At 38.6% G+C, this 27,964-nt stretch overlaps 1 protein-coding gene across 1 annotated transcript; it reads left to right on the forward strand.

The window, feature by feature from the left end:
• SECISBP2L (SECIS binding protein 2 like) lies at nucleotides 1-27,929 on the forward strand. Its single transcript, XM_059482531.1, has 18 exons — nucleotides 1-208; nucleotides 9,280-9,458; nucleotides 10,005-10,329; nucleotides 10,452-10,587; nucleotides 10,998-11,227; nucleotides 11,317-11,341; nucleotides 12,049-12,164; nucleotides 13,970-14,101; nucleotides 14,630-14,713; nucleotides 15,534-15,701; nucleotides 15,853-15,994; nucleotides 17,581-17,750; nucleotides 18,761-18,893; nucleotides 19,859-20,021; nucleotides 20,729-20,949; nucleotides 21,594-21,748; nucleotides 22,220-22,439; nucleotides 23,383-27,929. The coding sequence occupies exons 1-18, from the start codon at nucleotides 191-193 to the stop codon at nucleotides 24,054-24,056; spliced, it is 3,291 nt and encodes a 1,096-aa protein (XP_059338514.1). The 5' UTR covers nucleotides 1-190; the 3' UTR covers nucleotides 24,057-27,929.
• The last annotated feature ends 35 nt before the right edge of the window (nucleotides 27,930-27,964 follow it).

Consider the following 27,964-nt stretch of genomic DNA (forward strand, 5'->3'; position numbering starts at 1 on the left):
CTGGTCCCTCCCCGCCGCCCGTCCCGCCCCGGCCGTGGCGTAGCCGGTCCCGGTTCCCGTGATAACCGCGAGCGGGGCCGGCGCCGCTCCGGGCGTGTGCGGAGCGCGGCGGGGGAAGCAGCGCCATGGGGGAGGCGGCCCGGTCCCTCCGCCGCCCTCATTAGAGCCGCCGCCCGGCGCAGCTGGAGCCATGGACAAAGCGGACAAGGTACGAAGGGACCGCGAGCGGCCGCGGCGGGAGGGGCGGCGGTGAGGGCGGGGAGCGGAGCGGGCCCGGCCGTGTCGGCCCCGGCAGCGGCCGAGCGGCGGGCAGCGCACGGCAGGGCGGGGCGCGGCTCGCGGCCTGCGGGGCGGGGGGCGCCGGGACCGCGCGTGAGGGCACCGGGACCGGCCCTGAGGAGCCGCCGCCCCGCGCCGGCCGAGAGCGGCCCTCGGGAGGTGCCGACAGGGCGTTCTGCGGGCTGCAAGCCGGAGCTCGGTGTGTGCCCGCTGCCGCCGTCCCCTCCCTGCGCGGGAGGCGTCAGGCCGCGCCCGGCCGGCTGTCCGGGGGAGCCGGGAACCCGCGAGCGGCTGCCCTGGGAATTCCAAGGGAATTCAAAACTCGGGTCTGTTCTTCGCCCCCCTGTTCCTTCAGGCTTTGTTTCAAGCTTAGGGAAGTATCGCAGTTAGTGACATTTAGGCTAAGCCTGGCTGGCCGGTAGCAGAGATTTGGTTTCTGGAGAAAGGAACAGGTTTCTTTGAGAACTTAGCAGCACAATCGAGGTGTCACTCTTGTTGATTGCTGCAAATGTCACGGTTGGGTTGAAGTTTTCAGTGATAGGACACAGCTGATGGTCTCATCGCTGAGTGGGTGTAGCTCACTAATTCTACAGGTCGCTGTATTTTTTTCTTCCGTATTAAACTTGGCTTTGTGAGGTAATCAGTTTGCATTGTTTTTATGAGCTTTTATTAGTGTAGGTATGAAGAAACAGAAGCAGGGACTTAAGAATTTGTATAATTTGTTACATATGTGCAATAAAACATTTCATCATCAGGAGGTAGTTCTAAAAGATGTATCTGAAATCAATGATGTCATCTGCTAGAGCCCGATATTACTTCTAAGCTTCTGTTTCAGCCGAATGTGTTGAAAATTGGTGATTTACAGCTCTTTGTTTCCTAGTTTTCAGCTTTGGTGTCTCCAGGGGTTCTAATAGTATGGTTATGGTTCCTGTAGCAAAGTAGATAATGACTAATAATGTACTCTGTAAAGAGACACTGCTTTTCATTCTGCACATATATCTGAGGAAGTTTGTGAACAGTGTGTGTTATTACAGTGTGGCTCCCACTGTGGCTTTCTTCCTGGGCTTTTTGGTGTGGTGATCATTTTAATTTTTTTAATGCTTTTTATTTGCTCTCACATAGAAAACTTGATCTTATTCTGTAAGATTTACATTAGTCGAATCTGTAGTACTTTTTGCTTTAAAATCTTGGATTTTGGTGTGGTGGGTTTTTTTCCCCTTTGTTTCATCTGCAATTAGTACAGCAGTACACTTGTGAAATATTTATTCCTTGTTGTTCGAGCTCTTCAGGACTGGAGGTTCACACACGTGTCCTTATCAAACCACTCTCTTTTCATCTGTCAAATAGTTCATGAAAACAGAGAGTTGTTATGTTATTTACAGTCTAAAGTGTTGACTTGGAGTGATTGTCTTAACTAAGTGCAGTTTTTTAACTTGAAGGTGTAGTTAAGCTCTGAAGCAGGAATCATCTTGTTTATTATGTTTGCAGCATATCAGGTCCTGTTGGTTCCTTATCCCCTAGTAAGGCTTCTAGGCAGACAAATAATGAATACCTGATTAGTTTCTAAAATGATTCAACAATCTTGTTGCTTTTGTCGGCTCGTTGTACAGTAATCTTGATTAGGAGACTCCTAGATGCTTTGGGGTTGACCCTTTTGTGCTGTAAGAATTGAATGTAATCATTTGTTACCAGTGTAAGTGTTTGGTCAGGTTGCATCAGTTTTGGGAGCCATTTCATTTTTTCTTTATTTGGGCTCCTTTCTGTGCCTGTACTGCATGACATTTGATAAATGAGCATTAAAGCCTCCAAATGTGTGTCAGCAGTACTGATTCTCTCCTTCCTTTCCCTCAGAATGCTCTCTCAGGCACAGTATGTGCTTATAGGAGTAACTGCTGTGGAATTGGAGTATGAGCAGCTAGAACTATTGTGCTGTGTTAGCATGGTATTTCAAGAGTAAGGGAAGATCACAAATGCTTTTGATGGGTAAACAGAGTTTTGTGGTATTGGCTTAGTGAATCAGTATGAGATTTCTGGTTGCAAGATCATTTGGACACCTAATTGATAAAAAAGATGTTGCTTTTCCATTGCCTTTAAGGTTTCTGTTACCTAATTTTTAATATTACTTGTTTTAATATGCTCAGTGATATTTTGGCAGCTGACATAAATGAAAATTGAGTAAAGCTGCTTAAACACAATTTTTTTATGATAAGAGTAGTTGTAATTTTTGTAGTGGGTGTGTAAGTTTACCTCTGTCTACACCAGAAAAAAATTTTCCCATTAAAAAGTGTATGCATTTCAGCTGTTAAGTGTAGGTTATTCTCCTACAAGAGAGAAAACTCAGCAGATGATGCTTTCTGTTTAAGCAGAATATGACAGAAAACTAAAGAGAAACAACTTCCCCTTTCAAAGGTACTGCTGTGCTTTGATTTTTCCAGTCTTATACTTTTGTCTTGCTCTGTGATTAAGACAGTTGGTTCCTTTAGTACAGTTGAGAAATCAGGTGAAGTTGCAAAATCAGTGACCTGTGTTTTGTTTTAGTATTGCTTAAAGACAGCCTGTTCTGCTTACCTCTGCTATTCATGACCACTCAACAGGTGGCTTGATAATATGATTGTCATAGAAGTAGATCTAGATCTGGTTTTGTGCTCTTTTATCCTGTCCAGTTTCCTTCAGTGTTTCTTACCCATGGCAGATTTTTCAGCTGAGGAAAACTGGAAAACGTCTGGTTTCCTGTAGGTTGCTTTCTTTTAAATCTTGAAAGTGCCAAACAGTTTTGGATTTTGTGAGTTTTGTGTTGTCTTATTTTAGAATATGTTCTTTGAATTTAAGTGTTACTGATGTGATTCTGTGAGTATCTTAACTGTTAAGAGTGCAAAATTATTTGCCATTGACTAGTTTGTGGAGATCAGGAGACTGATTGGCATGAATGGGTTGGATTAATCCTTTTAGTACACTATCTACAAAGCACTCAAATATTGCTACTTCATTTGGATAGTATGAGTTTTAGAAGTTTGTACTATTAAATGCTGTAAAGTATGTAAGTGAGGAGGATCCTTTTGGTAGCTTTTTTGTGTCTTTGGACAAGCTTTGTGTGAGTATTAAATTTTAGTTTCCCCCCCCTTTTTTCTTAGAATAGTCTGGCTTTGAGTTTAAACATGCTAGCTTGTCATGTTGTGCCACTTGCTTGTTTCCTATATATAGGTAAAAATGTTAAATATTTAGCTTTGATATGTTCTGAACATGATGCTTAATCCTGCGAAAGGGAAGAGAGTTATGCACAATTCCCTTTTTACGAGCTGAGGGAAAAGGGAAAGAGTCACTTCATAGTGTATTTGCTTTAAGTGCTCTGTTGAAATGACTATGTTAAATGTAAATAGGGAAGATTAAATTTTGTGCTTTGTTAAATGGCCTGCTGCTGGTGTTTCCAGTTGGACTGCATATTTACCATTCCCGAGGTATCTGCCACTTAGAAGCAACTAATTATAGAAACAATGACTTCCATATTTGCAAAGTTTATCTTAAAATAGATGAACTGTGACTTGCCTTACTACTAACATGGCATTTAAATGATGAAATCCAGAATTCAGAAGCAGGATTGTTTTTCTAAAAAAAATTCCCAAAAGTTTGAGCTCTGTTTTTATTTTACTTTGGGATGAGACTTCTTGTTTCCAGAGTTTGAGACAGTAAACCAGCTGATTTTATTGTAGCCCTCTGATATGTGGCATCTGTGTCTATTTTCTCACCCTGTAAATGGTGAGATTGATATCTAAGCATTCTCCTCTGAGAGCAGGATGACAGAGATCCTATTTAATGGAAAATGCTGAATGATATTAGGCTACAATGAACAAAAACTTTTCTAAGATTAAATGTACAGTGCTATAACTATAGGACAAAGTTTACCAGTCTGTTCCTGCTTGTGTCATCTTCTGTCTTTGCAGCTGTTGATGACTACAGTAGCTTTTATATAGGAAACAAAGGAGCTCTTCAGTATATGTGCTGTCTTGAAAGACTTGTAATTGTTGGACTCAAATATGTAATGAGCTGCTGCAAAACGTTTTGTAAATTGAAACTAGGGGTATCTACAAAAGAGGCTTCTGTCTCAATCTTGGTTTCTTTTGAAGGGGTGTGTTTCCATTAATAGGCAGCTGATTGAAAATCTGATGTTTCAGCATGACTTAAATTTATATTTAGAATTGAGTTTGGTTATCAAAGGTTGATTTCAATAAAGCTTTGTTTGGTTTTGTGATGTGAAAGGTTGAACAAACATGAAAAAGTTGCAGTCAAAAATAAGTTTGGTCTTGCAGTGTTTTCAGTGTTTGCTTTTAAATGGTGTGATCAAACCACCTTGCATTTGCTGATGGCAGTGGCAAGGCGCTAATTTGTGTCAGAGGATGCAGACTAGAATAAATCTCAGTACTGTGAGAGCAATTAAAGCATAAGCTTGTATCACAAGTGCTCTGTTGTAAGGACTAGGGAAAGTGAGCAGCCTTCTCCCAAATCTTTTTGTGTTTGACAGCTCTTTCTTGTCTGTGCTTAGGAACCAGTGGCATGATCCTGTTTGTGCTGTTCGTGTGCACTTGGCACTCCACTTGTACTGTGTGGGTGAAATCTCTGAGGAATTGTGCTCACATATATTTGCATGCACTTTATTTTATGCATTTTCTTGTTTGCTTCTGAAACAAAAAGGAGCTTGTCTTGTGTTCTGGAGTTTACTTCATTTGTTATTGGTTGCATTTTCCCCTGAGTCTTAAACATGTCAGTATTTAAAAAACCAAACCGACCACCAAACTGCTTCTTTGGCATTGTTTCTGTAGCTCACCAAAGGAGCCTTTCCTGTTAGAAGAAATTACAAATTTCAGTAGGAGATACCTTCTGTTTGTCCAGTGCAATGAGAAATTAGCAGCACCTTTACTTGAGACTAAATTGATTGATGGCGGGTTTTTTTATTGTTTCAATTTTGCTCCTTACACTATGAAGGAAGAAGGCCATTTATCAAAAAGAGGAGGTACTTTGCTGTCTGTCCTCACCAACATTTCCTCCTAGCTGAGAAACCTATGGTCCTGAAAAGATCTGCTAAGATAGCTTTGGACAAATTACTTAGTGTTGCTTTTTTGTTTCCCTCCCTTGTCCAGTGAAACCACTGCCCTTCTGTGAAATGTGCTGAGATGTCTGGAGAATCACCCTGCAGAGTTGATTCTGTTGATGTTTTGGTTTGGTTAGCAGTCTGACCTGACTTACTACATTTGTTTCCCCTTTTTTGCTTCAAGGTCGGTAAATTTACTGCCCTCATCTGAACACACAGCCTGTGAAACACAGAACTCTTGAAGTATTTTTGAAAGACTGGTAAAATGCTCTAAGGAAGCAATTTGTTGAAGTTAATTTAGTTTAGTTGGTAATACACTTGAGCTGCCTTTCTGTTTTCTACCCCAAATGAAAATGGGGCCCTGTTGTCTAATGAAATGTATAAATGATGTGGGAATTGGATGTATTATGCTTGCAGAATGATTTTGAAACACCTGTACTGAGGCTTCTAAGTTTTCAATTGCTGTTTTGATGAATTGGCATATATATGTGTGTGTGCATTACAGAACAAATGCAAAATCTGAAAGCAGAAGTTTGCCCTAAATCCTTTGCCAAAACAAGTTTCTTGAAAGGATTAAAAAAACCCCAACTGCCATAAACCAACCAAACCTGTAGGTGCAGACTGAACTGCGCAAGAGAAGCGTTTGAGGTGTAATGCATGTGAGCGGTATGTGGAACACACTTCTGATTCCTTTAAGTAACAGACACTCCCCAAGTTCTGTAAGCAAAAAAAGGATTTAACTTTCTAATGCACCCAGATGTGTTTATGATTACAAGATCTGCTGTATCTTTATTTTATCATTACAGGTAAGCTAAGCTTGTTTTGAGCTGTACAGAAAATGATAATTAAATATATCAGATAATTGCTCTGTCATAGCAGTAGTAATCATAACCTGTATAAGGGACTGACAACAGGAAAGGAAGAATTAGAGTTGTCTTTCTAGTCTGGGCATCTCTGAATTGTTTGAACCTGATAATATCAAGCAGAAAAATGTGCATTATTTTCCTAAAATCATGAAAATTACATTATAAGAGTGTTGAGTCTTCTGGAGGTTTTTAATACATTTAAAATAAACAAAAAAATCAAGAAACTCCAACATAGCTTTTTTTTGCTGGACAGATTTAAATAAGTCAAATTTTATTGAATCCACTTTGGATGTAAAAGTGAGTAGGGATTATCTTGGAGAATTGACAAGAAATATTTTGCTATGGCAGCCTTGCAGGTGGGAATCACTTCCTGCTTGGATCAGCTGCAGCTCTGTTTCTAATATCTGATGTGAAAGACTGTTCTCTCACAATCCTAATAATGAGTGATGATATGGCACAATATCACATAAATCACTGTCATGAGACCATTCTGCAAGAGATTTGTCAATAAAGAATGATTTTTGTGTTTTCACTTTAATCTCCCAAATAAGAGAAAGAGCAGACAGCCACATAGGAGAGATCCTTAAAACAGGAAATCTGGTCCCAATATGAATGACAAATAGAATGTTTTGACTCTTTTCTGAGCCAGTACTAGTTTATTTTTAGTATCTTGGCTAAAGTTCACTTGGCATGTTGTGGTAGGATAGTGACCAGCAGGTTAGGAGTAGTTGTTTGGCAGTTTTCAGTGTTTCCTTAGGAATGCCACGTTTATAAAACACTCGTGCCAGTTTTACTCCTGTGTGTTCTGGGATGAAGCCCCCTTGGTGTGTTCCTTTAACGTTTTGGTTGCTCATTGATTAGAGCAGGTGCTAATGATGCTGGGGTTGTGGGTTCAGTCTCCATATGGGCCATTCATTACAGAGCTGGGCTCAGTGACCCTTGTGGGTCTCTTCCAATTCAGAATATCTCTGATTTATTGTTGTAGGCCAGCCCTTAAGTGAATTTATTCTTAAGCAAATATTTTTGCCTCACAGTCTTGAAATAGCATGGAAAAAACCTTCTTAACTTTCAGGGAGGGATTTCAGTGTAGGCATTTCTGGTACTTACTATGTGTTCACTGTACATAAACACTTTAAAAAAAAATTATGAGAAGTTTTTCTGTTGTGTTGAGAATGCCTTGGAGCTCTGCAGAGGGGTAGGCGAGTCATGAGGCAGCTGAGGGATGTGCCCGAGGCCAGAGAGGAAGCTCTGGGTAGAGCTGGGTTTGATTTGTTGCACAAGTTCGGTGCTGCTGCTGCAGCTGCCCCACAGCTTTTCCTCTGAGTGGAACTGCAGGAAATAGAAGAGTTACTGTAGAAGAAAGGAATGTTCACCCTCTACTAATGATAAAGAAATGCATTTAATTGATATGAAGGTAATTGTTCTGCTGTAATGCAGATCTTGTTGTACAGCAGGAGTGATATTCCCGTATCTGTGCTTATAGAATCAGACTGCCCTACATTGGAACAGACCTTAAACATTGTTTGGTTTCAAACCCCTGCCATGGACAGGGACACCTTCCACTACACCAGGTTGCTCAAAGCCCCATCCAAGCTGGCCTTAACACTTCTAGGGATGGGACATCCTTTCATATGTTCTATTCCATCTATATTTATATATATATAATGTCCATACTATAGCCATAAGCATTTTCAGAACAGTCATTAAAATAAGCTTTCCTGCCAAGAACAGTGTATCTGGTCAGTTTAAAAGATATTTTTCATCAGGACAACTGTATTTTTCAAAGAACTTTTGAACTTGCCCTTCCTACCTCTTTCACTCCCGTGCTAACCAATATGGGATCTTATTTAAGTAGAAGTTTTGGGGAGTTGGAGATTGAGCTATTGGGTGGGAAGGCTGTCTCAGGATGGATTGTGGATGTGACACAGAGCAAAGGCATGGAGTGACGAGTGTGTAGTAGGTGTGGGACTACTTGCTATGATACTTCTAGAGCTCCCGTTTAACTGTTTCAGCTCACTTGGTGTTCTGGAGGCAGTACCAAGGACAGAAGACTGTCCTCAGCAAACATTTAGGATTTCATCTTTCTACTATGAGAGCATGTATTCATACAGGTTATGTGTTACCTTTGAAATTATTTTATAGGCATATGGAAGGAAAAATGTTTGGAGTTCTTGTCTGCTTTAGAATAAATCTTCTTAGTATTTGGTACTCCATGAGGTAGTAATCTGAGACATATGTAATTAGACTGAAATATTTGTACAAAAAAGAGATTTATTTTCATCTGAATGTAAGTTATAGTGGAATATAGAGTGTAAGGAGTCTTTGGTTCTGCAGTTATCTTATTGACTACAACATTTTTCATTGTTTGAGTGTAAGAAGCTATGTTGTACAAAACCAAAAATGTGAGCAAAACCATCTTAAACTAAGGATACCTTCAGGATTGAGGGAGGTCCTTTCCTTTGAAAGCACAGTTTAAAACTTTTAATCATAATCTTAACACTGTAAAATGCATCCAAGTTGTGCAGCTAGAGTGTGTGGGGAGGGTTCTTCTGTGGTGCATCATCTCTTAGCAGTTAAACTATGGTTTAGTGCTGAAAAGTCTTTTTTATAATTGCCTAGAAATGTGGTCAGTTTTGTAGAGCAGGCCAGGCATTACTACATCTTCCATATGTTGGTTTCACTTCTGAAAGCCTACACAACTGTGCTCCACATACAGTGCTAATTTGGTCTCGTTCTGTGCTGCGACTCATATATCCTCTGCAAGATCTGGGCTTCAGTCCCTTTTAAATTAATTAGTGCTTGCATTGCATTGTAAAGGTTAGCACAAATGCTAAATGTTAGTGATCTGCATTACACCCTGCATTGATTGGAAGGATGCAATAAGCTCTTGCCAACTGTTTTCCACCTCTCCTGTTTTTCTGCAGAAATCCTGTAGCCTTGTCATCCATTTGCCTGCTGTTCATGGTTCTTTGCGTGCAACTTTATGAATCTAAATTTTCCCAAGCAATTAATGATTGTAATTAATGAAGACATTGTTTCTTTTCTCTTAAGAATGTCAAGCTGTCAGCTGAAGTAGAACCATTTATTCCTCAGAAGAAGGGTCCAGAAACACTAATGATCCCAATGGCGCTTCCTAATGACAGTGGAGGAATTAATGGCATGGAACCAACTCCAATCCCTAGCTACCTGATCACTTGCTATCCATTTGTACAGGAAAATCAATCCAACAGGTAATAAGTGGTTGTGATCTTCCTGGAAGATGATCTGGTTTTAAATGGGTTTGAACTTGCAGGCTTGAGAGGAGTCGGTGATTGTGGGCTGTCTATTAAGGTTTTTGTTCACCACATTTAACCCTTCATGTATGAGGAGGAAGTTTGTCTGCCTTCAGTCTTTTACCTGTATTCTTCCCTTTGCTTTTCTCTTATCATATTCTTTGTTGCCTTTTCTTTTTATTGGCTATGAAGGTCTGGTAAAAATCCCTCCCAAAGTTACCTGCTGTGCTCTTGGATCATCTAGGTCAGTCAGGATGTTTTTTTTGTCTGATTCTCTGAATGAAGCAAAGGTTTGGGTGTCCCGCTTGGGTCCTGCCATGGTGAAACATGGCATGGTACTATGTAGCTTGTTCAGTATTATGTGTAACTGTATCCAGTTTTCTTCACATAATTAGTGAAGAATATGTTGAGTTTAGAAACTTATTATAATGAGCTGTTATTTTTGAAGGGATGATTAAGGTCTGAATTTTCTTTTTCCTTTTGTTTTCTTTTTTTTTAAAATAGGCAGTTTCCATTATATAACAATGACATCAGATGGCAACAACCCAGCCCAAATCCTGCAGGACCATACCTTGCTTATCCTATAATATCTGCACAGCCACCTGTTTCTACAGAATATACTTACTACCAGCTGATGCCAGCACCCTGTGCTCAGGTCATGGGTTTCTATCATCCTTTCCCTACGCCCTATCCTGCACCCTTTCAAGCAGCAAGTGCTGTGAGTACAGTTACTGCAGAGTGCGCTGAGCGTCCCAGCCCCTCAGGCCAGGTCTTTCCATTGTCCACTCAGCGGAGCAGAAGCACTAACAGGGGACCAGTCATTCAAAAAGTAAGTCTGCTTTTGAATAGGAGAAGTAGAAGTGTATAAAAAGAAAATGTCTTTGCAGAGGAAGCACATATCTCATTTTTAATCAGCTTTTTTTTTGTGTTTGTGGCAATGCTTGAAAGCAGCAGCAGCAGCTACAGATGCACATAAAAAGTAAACGTCCTCCAGTGAAAAATGTTGCCACTCAGAAGGAGACCAGTTCATCAGGTCCTGAGAACAGATCAAAGATTGTTTTGTTGGTTGATGCATCACAGCAAACAGGTAATTTTATTTTTAAGTTCTGGGTGTATGAAATAACTAGAACTACGTGTCAGTTGTCATCTTTTCTAAAAGAGGGTGGACCTGATTCAGATGCAGCTTTTAAGAGAAGTCTGTGCAGCTCAAAAGGATAATGAAGAAAAGGTGCTGATGGTTGCAGATACCTTCTCAGTATGTCACCTTATAATGTTGCAGTGACATGGTACTCCTGCTGAGACTTTGCCAACTCATGAAGGAGTTTGTTATCAATAACAGTGGGACCTAGATGTAATTTAAATTCAGTGCTGGTTTAATGCAAAGACTGACTTTTTATTTGTTTTTATGATGTGTAGTTTTTTGATGTCTCTTATGAATTCCTATTTTCTTATGAATTTCCTAATTTCCAATTATTTTTATTTTATTGTTTCTTGAAGACTTTCCTTCAGATATAGCCAATAAGTCACTTTCTGAGAGTGCCTCCACGATGCTTTGGAAGTCAAAAGGCAGGCGCAGGAGAACCTCTCACCCTGCTGCAGAGTCCTCCAGTGAGCAGGGAGCAAGTGAGGCAGACATTGACAGTGACAGTGGCTACTGCAGTCCCAAGCATGGCAATAACCAGGCTGCAGCTATGGCTTCAAGAAACACAGATTCATGTGCAATGAATGTATGTAAACATAACTGAGTAACTTAACTATATTTGTAGCCTACAGACTAATGAAAATTACTAAAAAATTGTTATTTTTTCCTTTTCAGGTTGTAGAACCATCAATAAATACAAGTAAGCATTGCCTTGACTGGTGAGCTTTTTAAAATTTGGCTGGGTTGCATTCGTATTTTTGCTTTCCATACCTCTTGATCTACTTCAGCATGCTGCTCTAACTGATCAGATACTTCTGAGGATGCATCTTTACTGTGATTTCCAACCACCTCCACTAAGACGTGTTTCTTGCTGAATGAACAAGTATATAGCTCTCACTAATAATTTCTTAACAGCTGCCTTTCTTTAATGGGTTTTAAAAAAAGCTAGAAACTCCAGTGGAAGCATTCAGACAAAGCTGTGCTCCTGTTTAGTTTTTCCTCATACCTGGGTAGTAACTGAGCCAGGGAGTTCTTCTGTATTTCAGAAGCACTGATACCTTTTAGAGGCTTTACATATACCATGAACAAATAGTTTGATTAGCCTGGAAATAGTAGGTGATACCAGGGACTGCTATTTATGACTGAACAGAAATAGATATGGATATGAACCTGAGATTTCCTTTCTCACTGCTTTGTGGTGATCAGTTCTTGGCAGCTTGAATGTTCCACAAAGGTAACTGCCAGCATCTGAGAATAGCTGCGGAAGTCAGTGTTGTCACAGGAGAATTAGACTTTCCCCAAGAATTTTATTTGTATCAGGACTGTGTTCCTGGCTCTGGTGGTATATGAATCATGATATGTTCTGGATACTAATTCAGTTTTTCATCGATGGCACTTCTCTTTCAGCTGGTATAGGTTGGACTAATGTAAATTCCCAAGCAACTCAAAAAAAACCTTGGATTGAAAAAACTCCAACCTTTTCTAGAGGTGGAAGACAAGCTGAGCAAAGAAATAATCCACAGGTATGCTGCCAGTGGTTCTCAGCTGAAGTATTTGGGGCTTTTTAAAATATGGAGAAATAAGGAATTTGGAGGGAATTATAAAATTAACATTCTGAAACTATGTAATGGAAACAGTGTAGAAGTTAACCATAAAGTCTAGTTGCACATTTGTTCATTTGCACATTTCTAACTGGTATGTTTTGTAAGTTAGCTCTATATCATATATATAGATCTATAAAATTTAATGTCCTTAACAGTTCTCTGCCTATAGCCTGTGCTTTATCTGTATCTGCCTAGGAAGAACATTGGATATATAAAGCAACCTGTGAAATGACGATAGTGTGGATGTGGAAAAGTTAGTTCAGTTTTTGACCCATTCACACCTCAGAAAAAAAAAAAATTCTCAAACTTTCTAAAGAAAGATTCTGATGTGTTGGTGAACTAGAATCCCATGTTTTAACTCCTGTTGTCTTCAAAACTTTTTAAAGTTTACATTAGCATACCATTTTAAAAACATTTTTTATTATTTCTTAATGACTTAAAGTTATTTTATTCTGAAGCTTGAATATCTTTCTTTGAGACTACCTTCAATTGGGACAGGATTTCTGCTATTAGTGTGTGAGGAGAATGGAGAAGGTTGTCTTCCTAATTTTGAGAGATTTTATTGGGGCTGGTGATCCAGAGGGGTACAAAGAAAGCTGAAACATTGGCCTGTGTTTGAACATAGGTTTTTGCTTGAATTCTGTTATTGCAGACAAGAAATCTGAGCTCCAAGTGGGAGCTTTGTATAAACATGCCTGTTTGTGCAAACATATGTGAGCCAGCTTGGCCTGTTTAGGTTTTTAGATGGAATTCTTAAATTGTCTTGAATCTTCCTGTTTGGTAACGGTGGGTTTATTATAGAAAGAAGTTTGTGGATGCTTGTATCTGGCAGTGTAGCAGTTCTGAATCTTTTTATAACCTGCTGTCAAATCAGAGGCTTTGGAAGCCACTATTGTTAGTTTGTGGCATTGGGAGAGCAGGAAGAACCAGACTTTCTTTCATCCAGTCACAGTTTAGGCTCTAAATGTGGCAGCTCTTTTAGATATTTAAAAACAAAGCTGGCACAAAAAGTTTTAAATGAGGCTGCCTCAGCCAAATTCACTGTACCTCAAGGCAGAATTGTCCTAGAAACTATTTTCTGTTGAAACTAAATTGGTATGAGGTCTGTAGGAAATTTTCTGGAGAAACAGGTAGGTATAAATGTGAAATTCAAGTCATCCACTGGTTTTTGCCAACCACTTGCACATAGGTTCCCACCAACCTGTCACATAATAAACAGAAGAACAGTTATACCACTATGCTGCTGTCTCTGGCCTTTAGAGAATTGTGTGCATGGGCATTGTCATAAAAAATGTGTTGAAAAGGCAGTAACTGCATGCAGAATAATTATGTAGTGGGAGGAAGTTCTTTGGAGTGATCATGGTTACAGACAGTTCCTCAGGGTTCATGGCTGTTAGTTACCAGCAGCTCCTGAGTTTCTTCATATTTGACCAAAAGAAACCTTTTTATTTAAGTTACAGATCTGAAGATTAACTGTCTTGAGGGGCAGGAATAATGTGGTACTGTCTATAGAATTTTCTGCAGGCTTTAAAGAAAAAGACAACCAAAAAACCACACCAGAAAGCCCCACAAAAGAAAAAAATCCCCAACACCAAAGCACAGTTTATCCTCTAGAAACTGTACCTAGTTGCTGATTAGCATGGATGGGACAGCTTTATGTGCATGCACGTACATAGCTTGAAATATTGAAATTACAAGATGCCAATCACATTTGTGTTTTTCAGTCTGGTTTCAGATGCAGAGACCACAGCACATCTTCAGAAAGAATGCAGAGTTTGCAGAAACGACACGAAAAACCTTTAGCTACGAGCCAGGGGAGCAGGGCAGAGCAGAGCCCTGAACCTCTGTATTTTGAGGTACTGGTGTATGAAAACCCTTTCCACATAGCAATGCCAGTTATGTGTGGAATAAGTGATGTTCTCAATGGGAAGTTACAAAACATCTGGCTCCAAGAGGTGTACAGTCAAGGTCACGGATTTATTAGATGATCCTTGCATTGTGTACACAAAGAGACTTGGATTTGGGTGTTGTGGAAAGTGCAGTAATACAGAACACTGTGGTTGACAAATTAAATAAGCAGCCTTCAATTAACTTTTTCTGTTCACTTGTGAATAGAAATTGGTGTGTTTGCTGGCTTATCCTCTCTAATTGTAATAGGATTTATTATTTTGGTGTAAAAAAGAAAATTTTTCATTAAAATTACTATTTGGATACAGAAATGCTTTCTTAATTTTGCATTATTTTCTATTAGTGTCTCATAATCCCTTCTAGTTTATGTGGGACTTAGGGATTCAATTTGTTTTCCTACTTTAAGCAGTTTCAGTTGATGCTTCTCAGGTGACTTTGGTTCCATCCTTTTTATTTTTAACTTCTGTATTGTTTAGGATGAAGATGAGTTTCCAGAGCTGAATAGTGACAATGGCAGCAGCAAAAGTAGTAGCATCCAACAGAAGATTTCACCCAAAGTTGTAAGTATTTATTTTCTTTTGCAAAGCATTGTGTTTTGAGACTATTCAGTTTGTGTAATTTTTTAGGAATCTTTGCTACAAGACTTATGTTGCAGTAATTGGGATGATCTTGGGGTGTCTGTGTTACCAGCCTTGGATGCCAAGGAAGTGCCAGTTAAAATAAGTGGTGAAGGGAACCCATCTTAAAAAAGCCCAACAACACAACTCCAGGATTTTTCTCTTTTAATGAGATTGTAAAATACATGTAGCAAACACTCAGTGTCACAGACTGTCCCAGGCTGCATCATGATGCTTTCATGCAGACGTCTCTTAAAATTGTTAAATCTGCAGATATTTAGTAATGGTGTCAGTTTTTCAAAATAATTACAGTTTGTAGACTTTTTAGTTTCAAACTGCATCTGCTTTAAGGCTGTGGAAGCAGTTGTTGGAAAGGTACTTTTTTTTTTTTAGTATGTGATCTACTTAAATATTTTGTTGCAGAACTGTGCCTATAGACTGCTTAATCTGGCTGCTTTCCAGGAAAGTCAAATCCAATGTGAAATCTTGGGGAGGGGGAAATTGTTTATTTAGTAATCAGATTGGAAAACCTTCTGAAGCCATCATTGGAGCTGAATAGAATAGCTTTCCCATACGAAAATGAAATATAAAGAAGTTTTATTAACTTGCTTATTAACTTGTGTCATCTAGCTGTAATTAATTAGCATGTCATACTGGTAATCAAAACCTTGGGTGATTTGATTTCTGAAATGCCCTATATTTGGTGGTCTGTAGAGAAAGGTCTTTTAACTGTGGCTTTTTTGCATTTTGTTTAAAATTCTAGTTGGATGACTTACCAGAGAATTCTCCAATCAATATAGTCCAAACTCCAATTCCCATTACAACCTCTGTACCAAAGCGTGCAAAAAGTCAGAAGAAGAAGGCCTTGGCTGCAGCACTTGCAACAGCTCAAGAGTATTCAGAGATAAGCATGGAACAGAAAAAACTTCAAGTGTGTAGCACCCTGCCCACCCCCAGCACTTGGTCAAGAGGAGGATTAGTTATCTGTTGCTCCTCTTAATCTCTAATAGCAGTAATCCTTTGTAAAGAATGTTGCAGGCACCATTTCTTTGTATTTATTGTATATGATGTTCCTGTTGTAGGAGGCTTTATCAAAAGCAGCTGGGAAGAAGAGCAAGACCCCTGTTCAGCTGGATTTGGGTGACATGTTAGCAGCTCTTGAAAAGCAGCAGCAAGCAATGAAAGCTCGGCAGATCACCAACACCAGGCCTCTCTCATACACAGGTATTTCTAATGTGCCTGACAGCATTTTGTGCCAATATGAATGTGATTGATCTGAGCATCTTAAATGTTTTTCTTTCTGTCAAGTTTTACCTGTTGAATATAAGCGTGATAAAAACCTGGGAAGATGATTTTTAATGCATTTCTCAATAAATTGCCTGTGCTATCATCCTCTGAGCTGCTGTACACAGTGGTGAAAATCCATCTAGAGCTGAGGCTTTTAAGAAGATCTGCTATTCAAAACTCAGTTGTGTCCTGAGAGTAATTCAGTGCTGAAATGAATATGTGAAAGGAACAACTCTACTGCAGATGTTATAAAATACTCTTTGAAGGAGGGGATACCTTTGACAGTGATGTGGAGGGATATGTCACTAGGATATTCTTCCCATTTCTGCTGTTTATAGTTCAAGGTCTCCTGACCCAAGGCTTACTCAAATCAAATTTGTTTCTTAAGCTGTCCATTGTTTTTACCTTATGCTTTTATCATGCATAATGTCCAATGGCAATGAATTGTAACCTTACTACATCCTGTGTGGAGAAATTTTTCTTTCTGCTGTGTTTTTTTGGGATGGAGGTCAGTATTGGGGTTTTTTGTGCTGTAGCTCAAAATTCTGTTAGCTGTCACAGCCTTTGTATTACAAAGCCTGAGCAGTCTTTCCCTTCTTTCCTCTTCTGATCCCTAGATGTCTGTCCAGTCTCTGAGGAGTCCTAGTCTATTTAGTTATTTAATTCTGGAAGTATCTTTTCTGAGAATCCATATTTCTTTTTCTGTACCTTCATGTACTTCTACTATTCTTTTAAAAATAAGATCAGACATACACAGATTAGTTTATAGTTCCATCATGAATGTATACAATGGCTTAATTATGCTTTTTTCCTATGTCTGTATCAACACAACATTAAATTAGCTTTTTTAATACTACTTGCCAAATGCAGACTCGACATTTTAGTAATCACTTATAACCCTGCCAGTCTGATTCCTAAGCTCTTGTATGTAGCCTGGAGTCCATCATTATGCACATAGTTACCCTTTTCTTTCTGGTGTGTTGGTTCCTTTACCTGCTTTGAGTTTCAGCAGTGTTCAAACATTAATTCAAGTTGGCAAGGTTATATCAAACAAAGCTCGGCGAGGAACTGTTGGCATTTCCATTGGAGACAGCACTTGTTTTATTCTTTCTGGCAAAAGATCCACTTAACTACATGCTGCTCTCTCTCCTCTGTTTTGTCCTCTCAACTATTCAAGTCTTTAACAACTGAAAATCAACGTTTGGATAAATATTTGCAATTTATCTTACCATAATCATCTAACTAATAAAGCTACATGTGGTCATTTGAGAGAGACCCCTTACCATTTATTAAAATAATTCCTGGAATACACAGTTTCCTAAAACATGAGGCTAATTTGAAGAAAGCTTAAAACCATCTGGAAGCAACAATATCTGGTGATGTAATTTTCCTGTCATTATGAGCTGCTTTTTTTCCAAGGAAGGAAAATCTACTTAGAGAATTCATCAGTGGAAATTCTGAAAACAGTGTTGAAATAAAGCTGACATGGCTTTTGGTGAAACTAATATCTATCTTGAATTTAGTTGGCAGTGCTGCTCCCTTTCATACCAAAGAATCTGCCAGCAGAAAGTCCTTCACAAAGGGACAGCCCTCTATGGGTTGCCTTAATCCTTTGGATTCAACTGCCCCAAAAGTGAAGAGAGGAAAAGAGAGAGAGATTGCAAAACTGAAACGCCCTACAGCACTTAAAAAGGTAAAAATGTGCCAGCCTTGGAGTGTTTTGAGCCACACTCATACTTCAAAAATAATATTAAAAAACCTCTGTTGTTTTCTTAGTTGAAGACTACTTGCCATGAGCATTGAGCAAGGGAATTATGAGCTTCTGCCTCCAGTTCTGTTAAATTGATGCTCTCTCCTTTGGGTCTAGACATAGAACATAACTTTGATATTCACATAATCAGTTGAAGTTAATAAAAATGTATGTCAATACAGATTGCAAGGGTGTTTTCTTTTTTTAACTACGGGCACCAGGACACATGGAAAAGCTTCCATAGTTTTTTCATGTGGCTGATTCCTAGTCTGTAGTGTAATTTAGTATGGCAACCTTAGTTTTTCTTACTCCTTTTTATAGAGATGGGTAAAGAATTTGAAGCAAACCCACAATTTTTGAGTAAGCTTAGAAATAATATTAATTGCCTGTATATATCTATAGTCACACAGTCATAAGCTAGATATGTGCAGAAGGAATAGAGTATATATATGGAGATCAGAAGGTAAAATAGAAAAAAGTGACCCCTAAAAATGCTGGCCTTTTTCTGACTGGCCTGTGGTCTGAGGTAGAGGAATTCACCTGTTCAGAAAAGTTTTCTGAACTCTTTGTTGTCAAGGCTTTTATGTTTTTGCTATTAAAAATGGTAATAATTGGTATGCCTGCATAAAGTATTCTTTCACAGGCATGGGGATGAGGAATTGTTAATGAGTGAATGTTATGTATCAGAAAGGAAGCTGTAAAAGTACTTAAACTACTGGAAGTACTATTTATGTAGAAGTGTGTGAGTACTGAGTATACCATCTGTAAAATGCTGCAGTGAAATAGTCTTTGTAATCCAAGAGGAAACTTGAAATGATTTCCAGGGTTTCTAACCTGGCATGAGTAGGAGGGTTCAAAACAACTTGCTTAACATTATGTCCAGTGAAAGGGGTGTTTTTATTTACAGGTATATCTGACTTTCAGATGCTGACAGGTGTTGGTTTTGTTTCTAGATTATTTTGAAAGAGAGAGAAGAGAAGAAAGGCCGTTTATCAGCTGACCACAGCCTTCTGGGTTCTGATGAACAGAAAGAGGCTCATTTGAACCTGACTGCTGACCAGTCTCAGGAGCTGGCCTCTCAGGAAGGTTGGTCTCTGTCTCTAGATGCCCATCACTTCCCCTCAGCTATACTAATCTGCTTATTCTTATATTTTATGTTTCTCTTCTTATGCCCCACAATTGGCATAAGAAGAGAAACATAAAATATGTTTCTCTTCTTAGCTGTCCTTCAGTTGTGGAAGGCTCAGTACACTGGGGTTCTCAGTACATGATCTCCATACAGCATTTTAATTATCATCTCAAGTGGCTGTTCCCACCACATGTCAGAGTTGATAGTAGTTTTGATAAGCAAGCAAAATGGGGCTCTTGTCAACCGTGCTATGTTGATAACAGTACTTTTTGATGATGAACACACTCAAAGTTTTCCAGATATAGAAGTTGCAAACTGTAAATAGATTTTTCCAGTTTGTTGAACATGTCAATCAGCTGCAATTTCTGATTTGTCAGTTTGCAGCAGCAGGCATGAGCAACTGAGAAGCTTCAGTGAATGTTCAATGTCTTCAATGTGTTTGGCGCAGTGGGAGTGGGGGAAGGAGGTGTCTATCAGGATTCTGCATGTGCTGCTTCATAACTTTTTCTTCTGAATGGACCTGTCTGACTAGAGTGGGAAAATCCTAGATGTTTTAGGAATAAGTTAGAGTATTTTATATATATAAATAGTAAGGAATTATTGGGAGAAGTAATAACATTTAAACAGGTTTTTTCTTCTGTTTTATCAAGTTCCTAAAGTAAGCTCAAGATATTTTTTAATGAATATTGAAATACTGGTTATTTATCCAGTCCATGCTGAGTGGTGGATGTATGTCAGTTTTTTCCCCTTTCCCCTACCCCTCCAGAAGGGGAGGGAAGAATAGTGCTTAGTGTTTCCAAAATGGACTTGGGACAAAGTGAGGGAGCAATAACACTCCCTTACTTACAACAGAAGTGTGGTTCTGTTTCTTTCACATTAAAAATGTATTTGTATTTTGTAATGTTTAAAAATTGCCTTTCAGAAACTGGTCTGAGTATGCCTAGTGATACTTCACTTTCTCCAGCAAGTCAGAATTCTCCATACTGCATGACCCCAGTGTCACAAGGTTCACCTGCTAGTTCTGGAATAGGCAGTCCAATGGCATCTTCTGCAATAACCAAAATTCACAGCAAGAGATTCAGAGAGTAAGAGTTTTGCTTTTTTTATATAAATTCAAGGCTTGCACTTCAGTCACCCTTGTGTTTCAAGTGTGGGTAGATTTAGTAGACCTAAGAGCTTAATGAACATAAGCTTCCCTTTCAGAAATAGAAGGTTCTGCAAGTATTTTATTTTTTCCCCCTAAATGGATTGCTTGTGTTTGCACACAAATGTGTGTATACATGAACAAACACTCACTTGAGACGTTCTTTCGTTGCCACAGGAAATAAGCAAGGTGGGAGTCTTCTCTGCAAAAATATTTTTTGAAGGAAGGCTCTGTATGCTTTGAATGGGAAAGGAAGGAATACTTAGGAATGCTTAAAATACTGTAATAGTACCTCTTAATGAGTTAGGGCTTTTTTATTAATGTATCTATGTAATGTACTAAATTAAGTAGAGGAAAATTGCTTGTGGCACTTATTGCAGTATTTGTTTGTACTTTTAATGTTATTTTTGATTGGCTTCTTGAAGTAAGGGATGTTACTACAAACACAAATGTTTTATGGATGTGTTTTTAACTTACAGTTTGCAGTCTGATTTCTAAATCCTTTTAGTGACTTTCGTAAAAGCTAAATAACTGTTCTGAGGAAGTAAAATTATTTTCATTTGCAAAAAGGCTGGGTGAAACATTGGTTATGCTAGCATTTGTGAAGTAGCAATGCTGACACTCGTCAATGTTGTTTTGAATTGACAGATACTGTAACCAAGTTCTAAGTAAAGAAATAGATGAGTGTGTGACTCTGCTATTGCAAGAGCTTGTCAGCTTCCAGGAGCGGATTTACCAGAAGGATCCCACGAGAGCCAAAGCCAGGAGGAGACTCGTCATGGGGTTACGCGAGGTTACAAAACACATGAAACTAAACAAGATCAAGTGTGTCATCATATCCCCCAACTGTGAAAAAATTCAGTCAAAAGGTATAAATGATAAAGACAAGTGGTGCACTTGGCTCTTTTCAGTTTTCTTGTGCTGATTAAGTGTGTTAATTAGCAAGGTTAGGAGTATTTGTTATTATGCATGATGTAACATTCCAGACTCCAACTGGGTAATTGCCATTCCACGTTTATTCTGTTCTGGAAGAAACTTGTTCATGAGGATGAAAAACTTAAAGAAGAATAGGTATTGTGGAATTGAAATTTATTCTGTGTGTTACTTCATTCTGTGGTCAGTACACCTTGCAGAGAGTCCTGGACTCTGGGTGCTTTTTAGGAAGGTTCCTTAAGAAGAATGTGAATTGTTTGTTAGCCAACCAAAGCATTTTGCCAGTAACAGAAGTATAAACAGAGGCTTCCTGAGATAGGAGAATAGCAAAGCTCTCTTAAGAAATGACCTGTGAAACTCTGGTTTGTGTGCAGGACTAATAGAGAATACAGAATATCACCTTCATCTGTACTCACTACCCTTGAAATGTATTGTGTGTTATCCTCTGGGACATAGGAGCTGCTGATGTGTGTATTGAAGTTCTACTGGCTAATTGCAGTTAAAGTGGATTAGAGAATTGTGTTGTGCCATATGATGACTTCAAATGACTAGATATCTATTTAAAATTGCTTTCTTCAAGGTGGACTAGATGAAGCTCTCTATAATGTAATAGCCATGGCACGGGAACAAGAAATTCCATTTGTGTTTGCTCTGGGCCGCAAGGCCCTTGGCCGCTGTGTGAACAAGCTGGTTCCTGTTAGTGTTGTGGGCATCTTCAACTATTCAGGTGCTGAGGTGAGTCATTCCAATCACACAAGTGGCTGGAGTCAACAATTATCTAGTAAAGAATTGGTTTGGCATTGGAGCACACCTATTAGACTTTTGATAATAACCCTGAGCTCATCTATATTATGGTATCTTTTCTTTGAAATTCAGTTTTATGGTACTGAGAGACTGTGCTAAAACACTTTGGTCAAATCTCATAGTAGATTTTAAACAGACTTAAACTGTAATATGAAATTCTCTGGAAGGCTTAAGAATGTTAGAAAACGAGTATTCTAAAGTATGGCCATCTCCTCAAAGTTACATAAACCTGGAGTGATGTTTTTATTACTTAATACAGAGAGGAACTAATTTTTAGTTCAAGTTGAGGTATTTGGTGCTAATCTTGAGCTTCATATGTGGTATACCTTGGACTGAAAGGTGTAAAGTGAAGTGAAAACTGTTAGTAAGAACTGCTGCTGATAAAACTGCCTTTGTACTTAGGATCTGTTTAATAAGCTGGTATCCCTGACTGAAGAGGCCAGGAAAGCCTACAGGGACATGGTGGCTGCAATGGAGCAGGAACAGGCAGAAGAAGCCTTGAAGAACGTCAAGAAGGCTCCACATCACATGGGCCATTCTCGTAACCCTTCTGCAGCAAGTGCTATCTCCTTCTGCAGTGTTATTTCTGAACCCATCTCTGAAGTTAATGAGAAAGAATATGGTAAGTACCTTAAAGCTTACCTTTGGAAATAGAAGCTGGGGTTTTCCAAATGATGTTTGTTGTGAAATGCAGGTAAAGATGCAATCCTTCTTCCTAATTTACAGTATTCTACAATGTCCAGGGATAAGAAGAGATCAGCTAGATTTCAGTAAATTTCATAAGTAATTCTTTCCCTGAAAAAATATAGGAAACAATTTCTATCCTCAGCAGTGTTATAGGTATCTAACATCAGTGTAGGTGGCTTCTCCAGTTTTATTGAACTGTTTTAAACTGATAGCACAGAATTGATCATATGATTGAGGAAGAACTGAGGGCAGCAGGAACTGAAATGTGAAGTCTCTGAAGATAGGACATGTTTAATGTAGCTTACATTTTTAAACTTGAGATGGCAGTGAGTGATTCTGCTGTGAGCAAAGGGGAGTTCATTTATCCAGTTGCTTAAGCCCAAATGAAAAAGAATATAAAAGGGAGACTACTTGTTAGAAGTCCAAAGCCTTCTTTTTTGATTCTGAGAGTGAATTAAAGAGGATGTTGTCTTTTTAGTGAATTCTTTTTTGTGGTATCTTAGATTCATTTCAGGAGTTAGATGTTTTATAAGTAATCCTTAAATAATAACGTAAGATGGTGGCAATTTTCTTCTTTTAATTTATACTTGAGAGTAACCTCTTTGACTATTCCTAGTACTATATTTGGTGTTTACAAAGTTTCAACTTTGTAATGTCTGCTTTAGGGTACTGTAAAAACCCAAAGTTATTAACAGCTCTTTCTGTTATCTCTCCTTTTCCCTTCTTCCTTTTTTCTAGTAGAAATTTTTCTAGAAAGCATAGAATAATATTAATATTGGCTCATTTTGCTATCGAGGCTGTTGTTGCATGCTCAGGAGAAATATTTTTATGTACAAGGAATTAATGTTTCCTACTTGAACTTCTTTCAAAATTTGTAGAAACAAACTGGAGAAATATGGTGGAGACATCTGATGGGCTAGAGACCTCTGAAAATGAGAGAGAATCTGTGTGCAAGGCTGCAGTACCAGAAAAAGCTGGCAATGGCCAAATGGAAAAAACCACTCTTAATAAACAACCACCTCTGGCTACAACTGGCACTACCTCAGCAACAAATCACGGGAAATCCACCCCAGGTGACAAAGATGAGGTGAAACCAGATGACAACCTGGAATGGGGCTCACAGCAGAGTACAGAAACAGGATCCCTGGATGGCAGCTGCCGAGACCTTCTGAATTCCTCCATGACCAGTACCACCAGTACCCTTGTGCCAGGGATGCTGGAAGAGGAGGAGGAAGAGGAAGAGGATGATGATGAGGATTATGCCCATGAACCAATTTCTGTAGAAGTTCAGCTTAATAGCAGAATTGAATCTTGGGTTTCAGAGACCCAGAGAACTATGGAGACACTGCAGCTCGGGAAGACCCTTAGTGGTGCTGAGGAAGACAATGCTGAGCAAAGTGAAGAGGAAGAAATGGAGACCTCAGAGCAGGCTGATCCTGGCACTGATGGGGAGGAATGGACAAATGATAAGCACGCAAGTAACACTCAACATAAACCCACCATCTGCAGTTCTTTGAACAAAGAACACACAGATTCCATCTACATGCCGTAAAAATAAGCAGGAACTCAGGAACTTTTTAGAAACTATAGTAAAACTAACTGTTGTAAAGGTTGCAGCCATTATTCCATATGCTTCATCTCAACATTTTGCACTGTTAAACATTTAATACTTGTATTTAATTCACAACAATATTTTTGTAGTTGTCTGTTACTTTTTTGATTTAAAAACTATCTTAGCTCTTAATCAGTATTGATTTCCCAGATTAGAAACTGTGTGGAAAAGTTGTCAGTAAGCATTCATTTGATGTTTTGTAAAAGGAAACATCTTGTAACTGACCAGTTTAAAAAAAATTCTTTGAAGTTGGGACTCTTAAGCTTATTTTCAAACAGGTAACCTACATTAACACTGACAAATTACCAGCAGTTCATGTTGGTGGTATGGTGTTATACTAGGCCTGTCAGTGTATTTGGCCATGACTTTCTAATTCTATCTAGAAATAAAAAGAAAATTTTGATTCTCTTTCATGAAAAGCTAGAAAAAGCCATTTGCAATCCTAATGAGAATTAAATAGTAGAGAAATTGTGTGTGATTCTTATGCTAAGATAGATGCAGCTTTTTAGTTGATCTTGGTGAATGCATCATTAAAAAGCTGCTGATAGCTGAAATGGTTACAATAAGCTATAATAACTTTGATTCCAGAAAAACTTTAAACCAGAGGGATGCAATTAATGTTTTGCAGGTTTTCTTTACAAGGTAGAAATATTGCATTAAAAAAAAAAAAAACAAAACAGGAAAGAAAACAAAAATTCCCCATTCTCTCTGCAGTTGCTGTCTGCCAAACCACACTAAGTGAGTCATTAACCATAATCCCTATTCAGGGCTTTTAGTAAACTGATGACTTCCTCTCTCTCCTGTCACTTGCCTCAGGAATGCTGTTTTGCATTTTGTATTCCTCATAACACTGCAAAAAGCAAGAATAATCCTTTAACAGCAAGTGTGAATGATGTGGTGGCTATCTCTGCCTTCACCTGCATGCTGTGATCCTGGCCAGGATGGATCTGAAGAACTGCTGCTGAAAACGTGACCTCTTTGTCTCCTCTTGCAGTTGTAACAGCTTTAGGAGTTGACCTCTAGATAGAGAAGAAAGTAGTTATTCCAGGACATGAGGAAGTGCCCTGTAGTTTGGGGAAGTATTTCAGTGGTGCAGAGATAAAAGAAATAAAAATATGTCCTCTCTGAAACATACCTGTTGCTAGAGAATTGTTCCATGTTCTGTTCTGAATACTGAAGTGAAATGCATTAACTGGTGATGAATTTGTTTCAGACTGAGGATGGAGTGTGTGTCTAGACCTTGCACATCAGGAGTCTGTTTTCCATCTTTGGTATTGGCAAGGGATATCCTGAAACTGCCAGCAGCAGGAGCTTCACCACAGGGGTAGCCAAAGAGTAACTCACGTGAATAACACTTTCATAGCAAACATGTTTCTTTTAATTTCACTTAATTTTTTTGATCACTTGTATCAAAATGCATGAAAAGCCTCTGGATAGGCTGAAAACCACAGGAAACTGAAATTAGCTGAGTTGGGTGTTCAGTCCACACTTAGGAACATGGGACCAATGTTTGTAGCAGTAGTGATGCTGGTGTTTTAAGTTGCACTGGGAAAATAAGACTCCAGGTTTAGAAGTCATCTAGCCCTGGGTTTTTGGATGCTAATGAGAATAATAGAAACTGTGTATTATGTAAATAATGCTTGGATAGCTCTAGGCATAGCAAATGCTATGTAGATAAGCAGTAGAGAGCTGCTGTGACAACTGGCTGCTGTGTCACGTTCTTAGCTCCTTAGTGTAATCCTCCTAGGTGTAGAACAGGCGTTTCATAGGAAAACAAGGACTAAGGAATGATGCCTCCTGAATGTTAAACCTTTTACTGTCCCCATGGCAGATTTCTACTGTCTGTATGTTTTAAGAGTTTTTGCTTTAGGACATGACAGGTGTTTGAACTGCTGACAAGCAAAACTTGCCCTTGGATGTGTAAGCACATCTCGACACAGGTGAGATCAGTGCATACACTGAGGGCAAAACTTTGCCAGAACATCAAAAAACAAAGGTGTTTGTAGTTTCTCCTTGAGCTTTTTCAGTGCCAGTGATTCAAATAACTTTTGATCTTGAAGTATTAACATCAGAGGTGCATCTTTTTATATGTCTTTCTGAACTTGGACTGTCATTTTAAAGTTTTCTGACATTTATATCAAAGAAGTCTTGTAATATTCAGCCCACTATTTAACTGCAATTTTGCTACAAGTTTAATAGAGTTCTTGAAAGTGGTACAGCACTTATAATTATCTCTCAATTTGCCAGCAAATAAGGAACTAGTTTCTTTTTAAAATGTGGCAGATCACCCTTAGGGGAGCAAACTGAAACTGAGTAAAGAAAACTGGGTTTAGTGCTTCCTTTTTGATAAGCTGGGAATAAGCAATAACTGTAAGAATGAAATTGCAATTGCTTTGGGAGTGATCCATTTGCATCGGAAATTAGGGAAGTTCCTTGCCACTTGAAGCACTTAAGGAGAGTATCTCACTGTGGTAATTTTGGTTCTATTATCAGCAGAATTTAAGAAGAAAGCATACAAATGTTCTACAATACCATGATTTTTTAAAAAAGTAGTTGAGTTTCTATTTCAGTGTAAAAGTGTGCAGTTTATACAGGTTGTTACTGTCCCCATGAAAAGATGTTTCTGTAGTTATAGGTGTATAGATATTTTTGTTGTGAAAATAATTATTCGGGAAACAAATCTACTTTTCTTAAGGCATTGTTTATAGAAATGATTTCACCACTTACTTTATCTGGTAAAATCAAAAATAATGTATCTGTGGTAGGGGTAGGGATCTTTAACACTGATAGAGGTGGCTATGTATACAACCTATTTATATAAATACTCTTAAGTCTCTCTGTCAATAATAAAACATGGATTACAAATCTGTAAAAGGGAAAAATTCTGAAGAACTTCAGTCCTTAGTTGGACCAAGTAGCAATGTCTGATTAAGGCCAAGGCCCTGATCCTGCTCACACATACTTTGCAGTGTTAGTGCCACTGGCTTAAACTGGTGGCCTGTTTATCTGCTTAAGTTGTGTGCAGGCTGTTGTAGGATTGGAGCTGAACAGTGACAGAGAGTATTGACCTGTGTTTTAAAAATTCATTATAGAAAATGTTCAGTAATGCACTTGTTGGTGTTCTTCTGGTAAAGCTAAGAGGTGTCTTTATGGGTGGGTGGGAGCTTTCACAATGTGGTTCTGTCCAGTTCTTTAACACAAGCTTAAATTTTAATAATGTTACTTTAAATATGTATGTAAAAAAGTATTATTGTTTGAAAAGCTGCTGTTGCTGAAACTGTCACTTAGTATTTCTTGTGAAGTTGTGCCAACTAATGAAATTGTTCAGATGATTTCAGTGTCAGCCATTTAAAAATTAGACATGGCAATTTGTTAACAGAACAAAACCCAGCAGAAACAAGCCATAGAAACCAGGAACAGGGAGCTCACCCTGCCACAAACAAGGAAACATGAGAATGTCTGACCCAAAACTTCCTCACCAATGAATGCTAATGCTGAAAGTAGAAACCCAGTTGGCACAGCCCACGTTCTAAATGTTCATCAATAGTTCATATAATTTACTTTTTAAATAGATTCTAATAAGGAAAGCTGTTTAATCTTCAATGTCTTAAAATTTATAGTAACATTTAGGTTAAAGTAGTAGAAAAACCATTATAAAATACAATATGAAGGGGTTTGTTCCATTTCTTTTTTGCTGTATGAAGGATAACTGTTCTGTCTACCGTAATTTTTGGAGTAATAACAGCTTTTTTGCACTATGTAAATACTAGTGGGGATTCTTCCATAACTAATAAAAATGATTGTAGAAATTTATGGCTTTATTCCAGTGCTGTGTTTGTTCAGGACTC

The sequence above is a fragment of the Ammospiza nelsoni genome, chromosome 14 (genome assembly GCF_027579445.1).
Source record: "Ammospiza nelsoni isolate bAmmNel1 chromosome 14, bAmmNel1.pri, whole genome shotgun sequence".
Taxonomy (NCBI): domain Eukaryota; kingdom Metazoa; phylum Chordata; class Aves; order Passeriformes; family Passerellidae; genus Ammospiza; species Ammospiza nelsoni.

Coding starts and splice junctions, on each gene's coding strand:
- SECISBP2L (XM_059482531.1), top strand. Junction 10,330..10,451: donor GGGGACCAGTCATTCAAAAA/GTAAGTCTGCTT, acceptor GCTTGAAAGCAG/CAGCAGCAGCTACAGATGCA. Junction 11,342..12,048: donor AGAACCATCAATAAATACAA/GTAAGCATTGCC, acceptor CTTCTCTTTCAG/CTGGTATAGGTTGGACTAAT.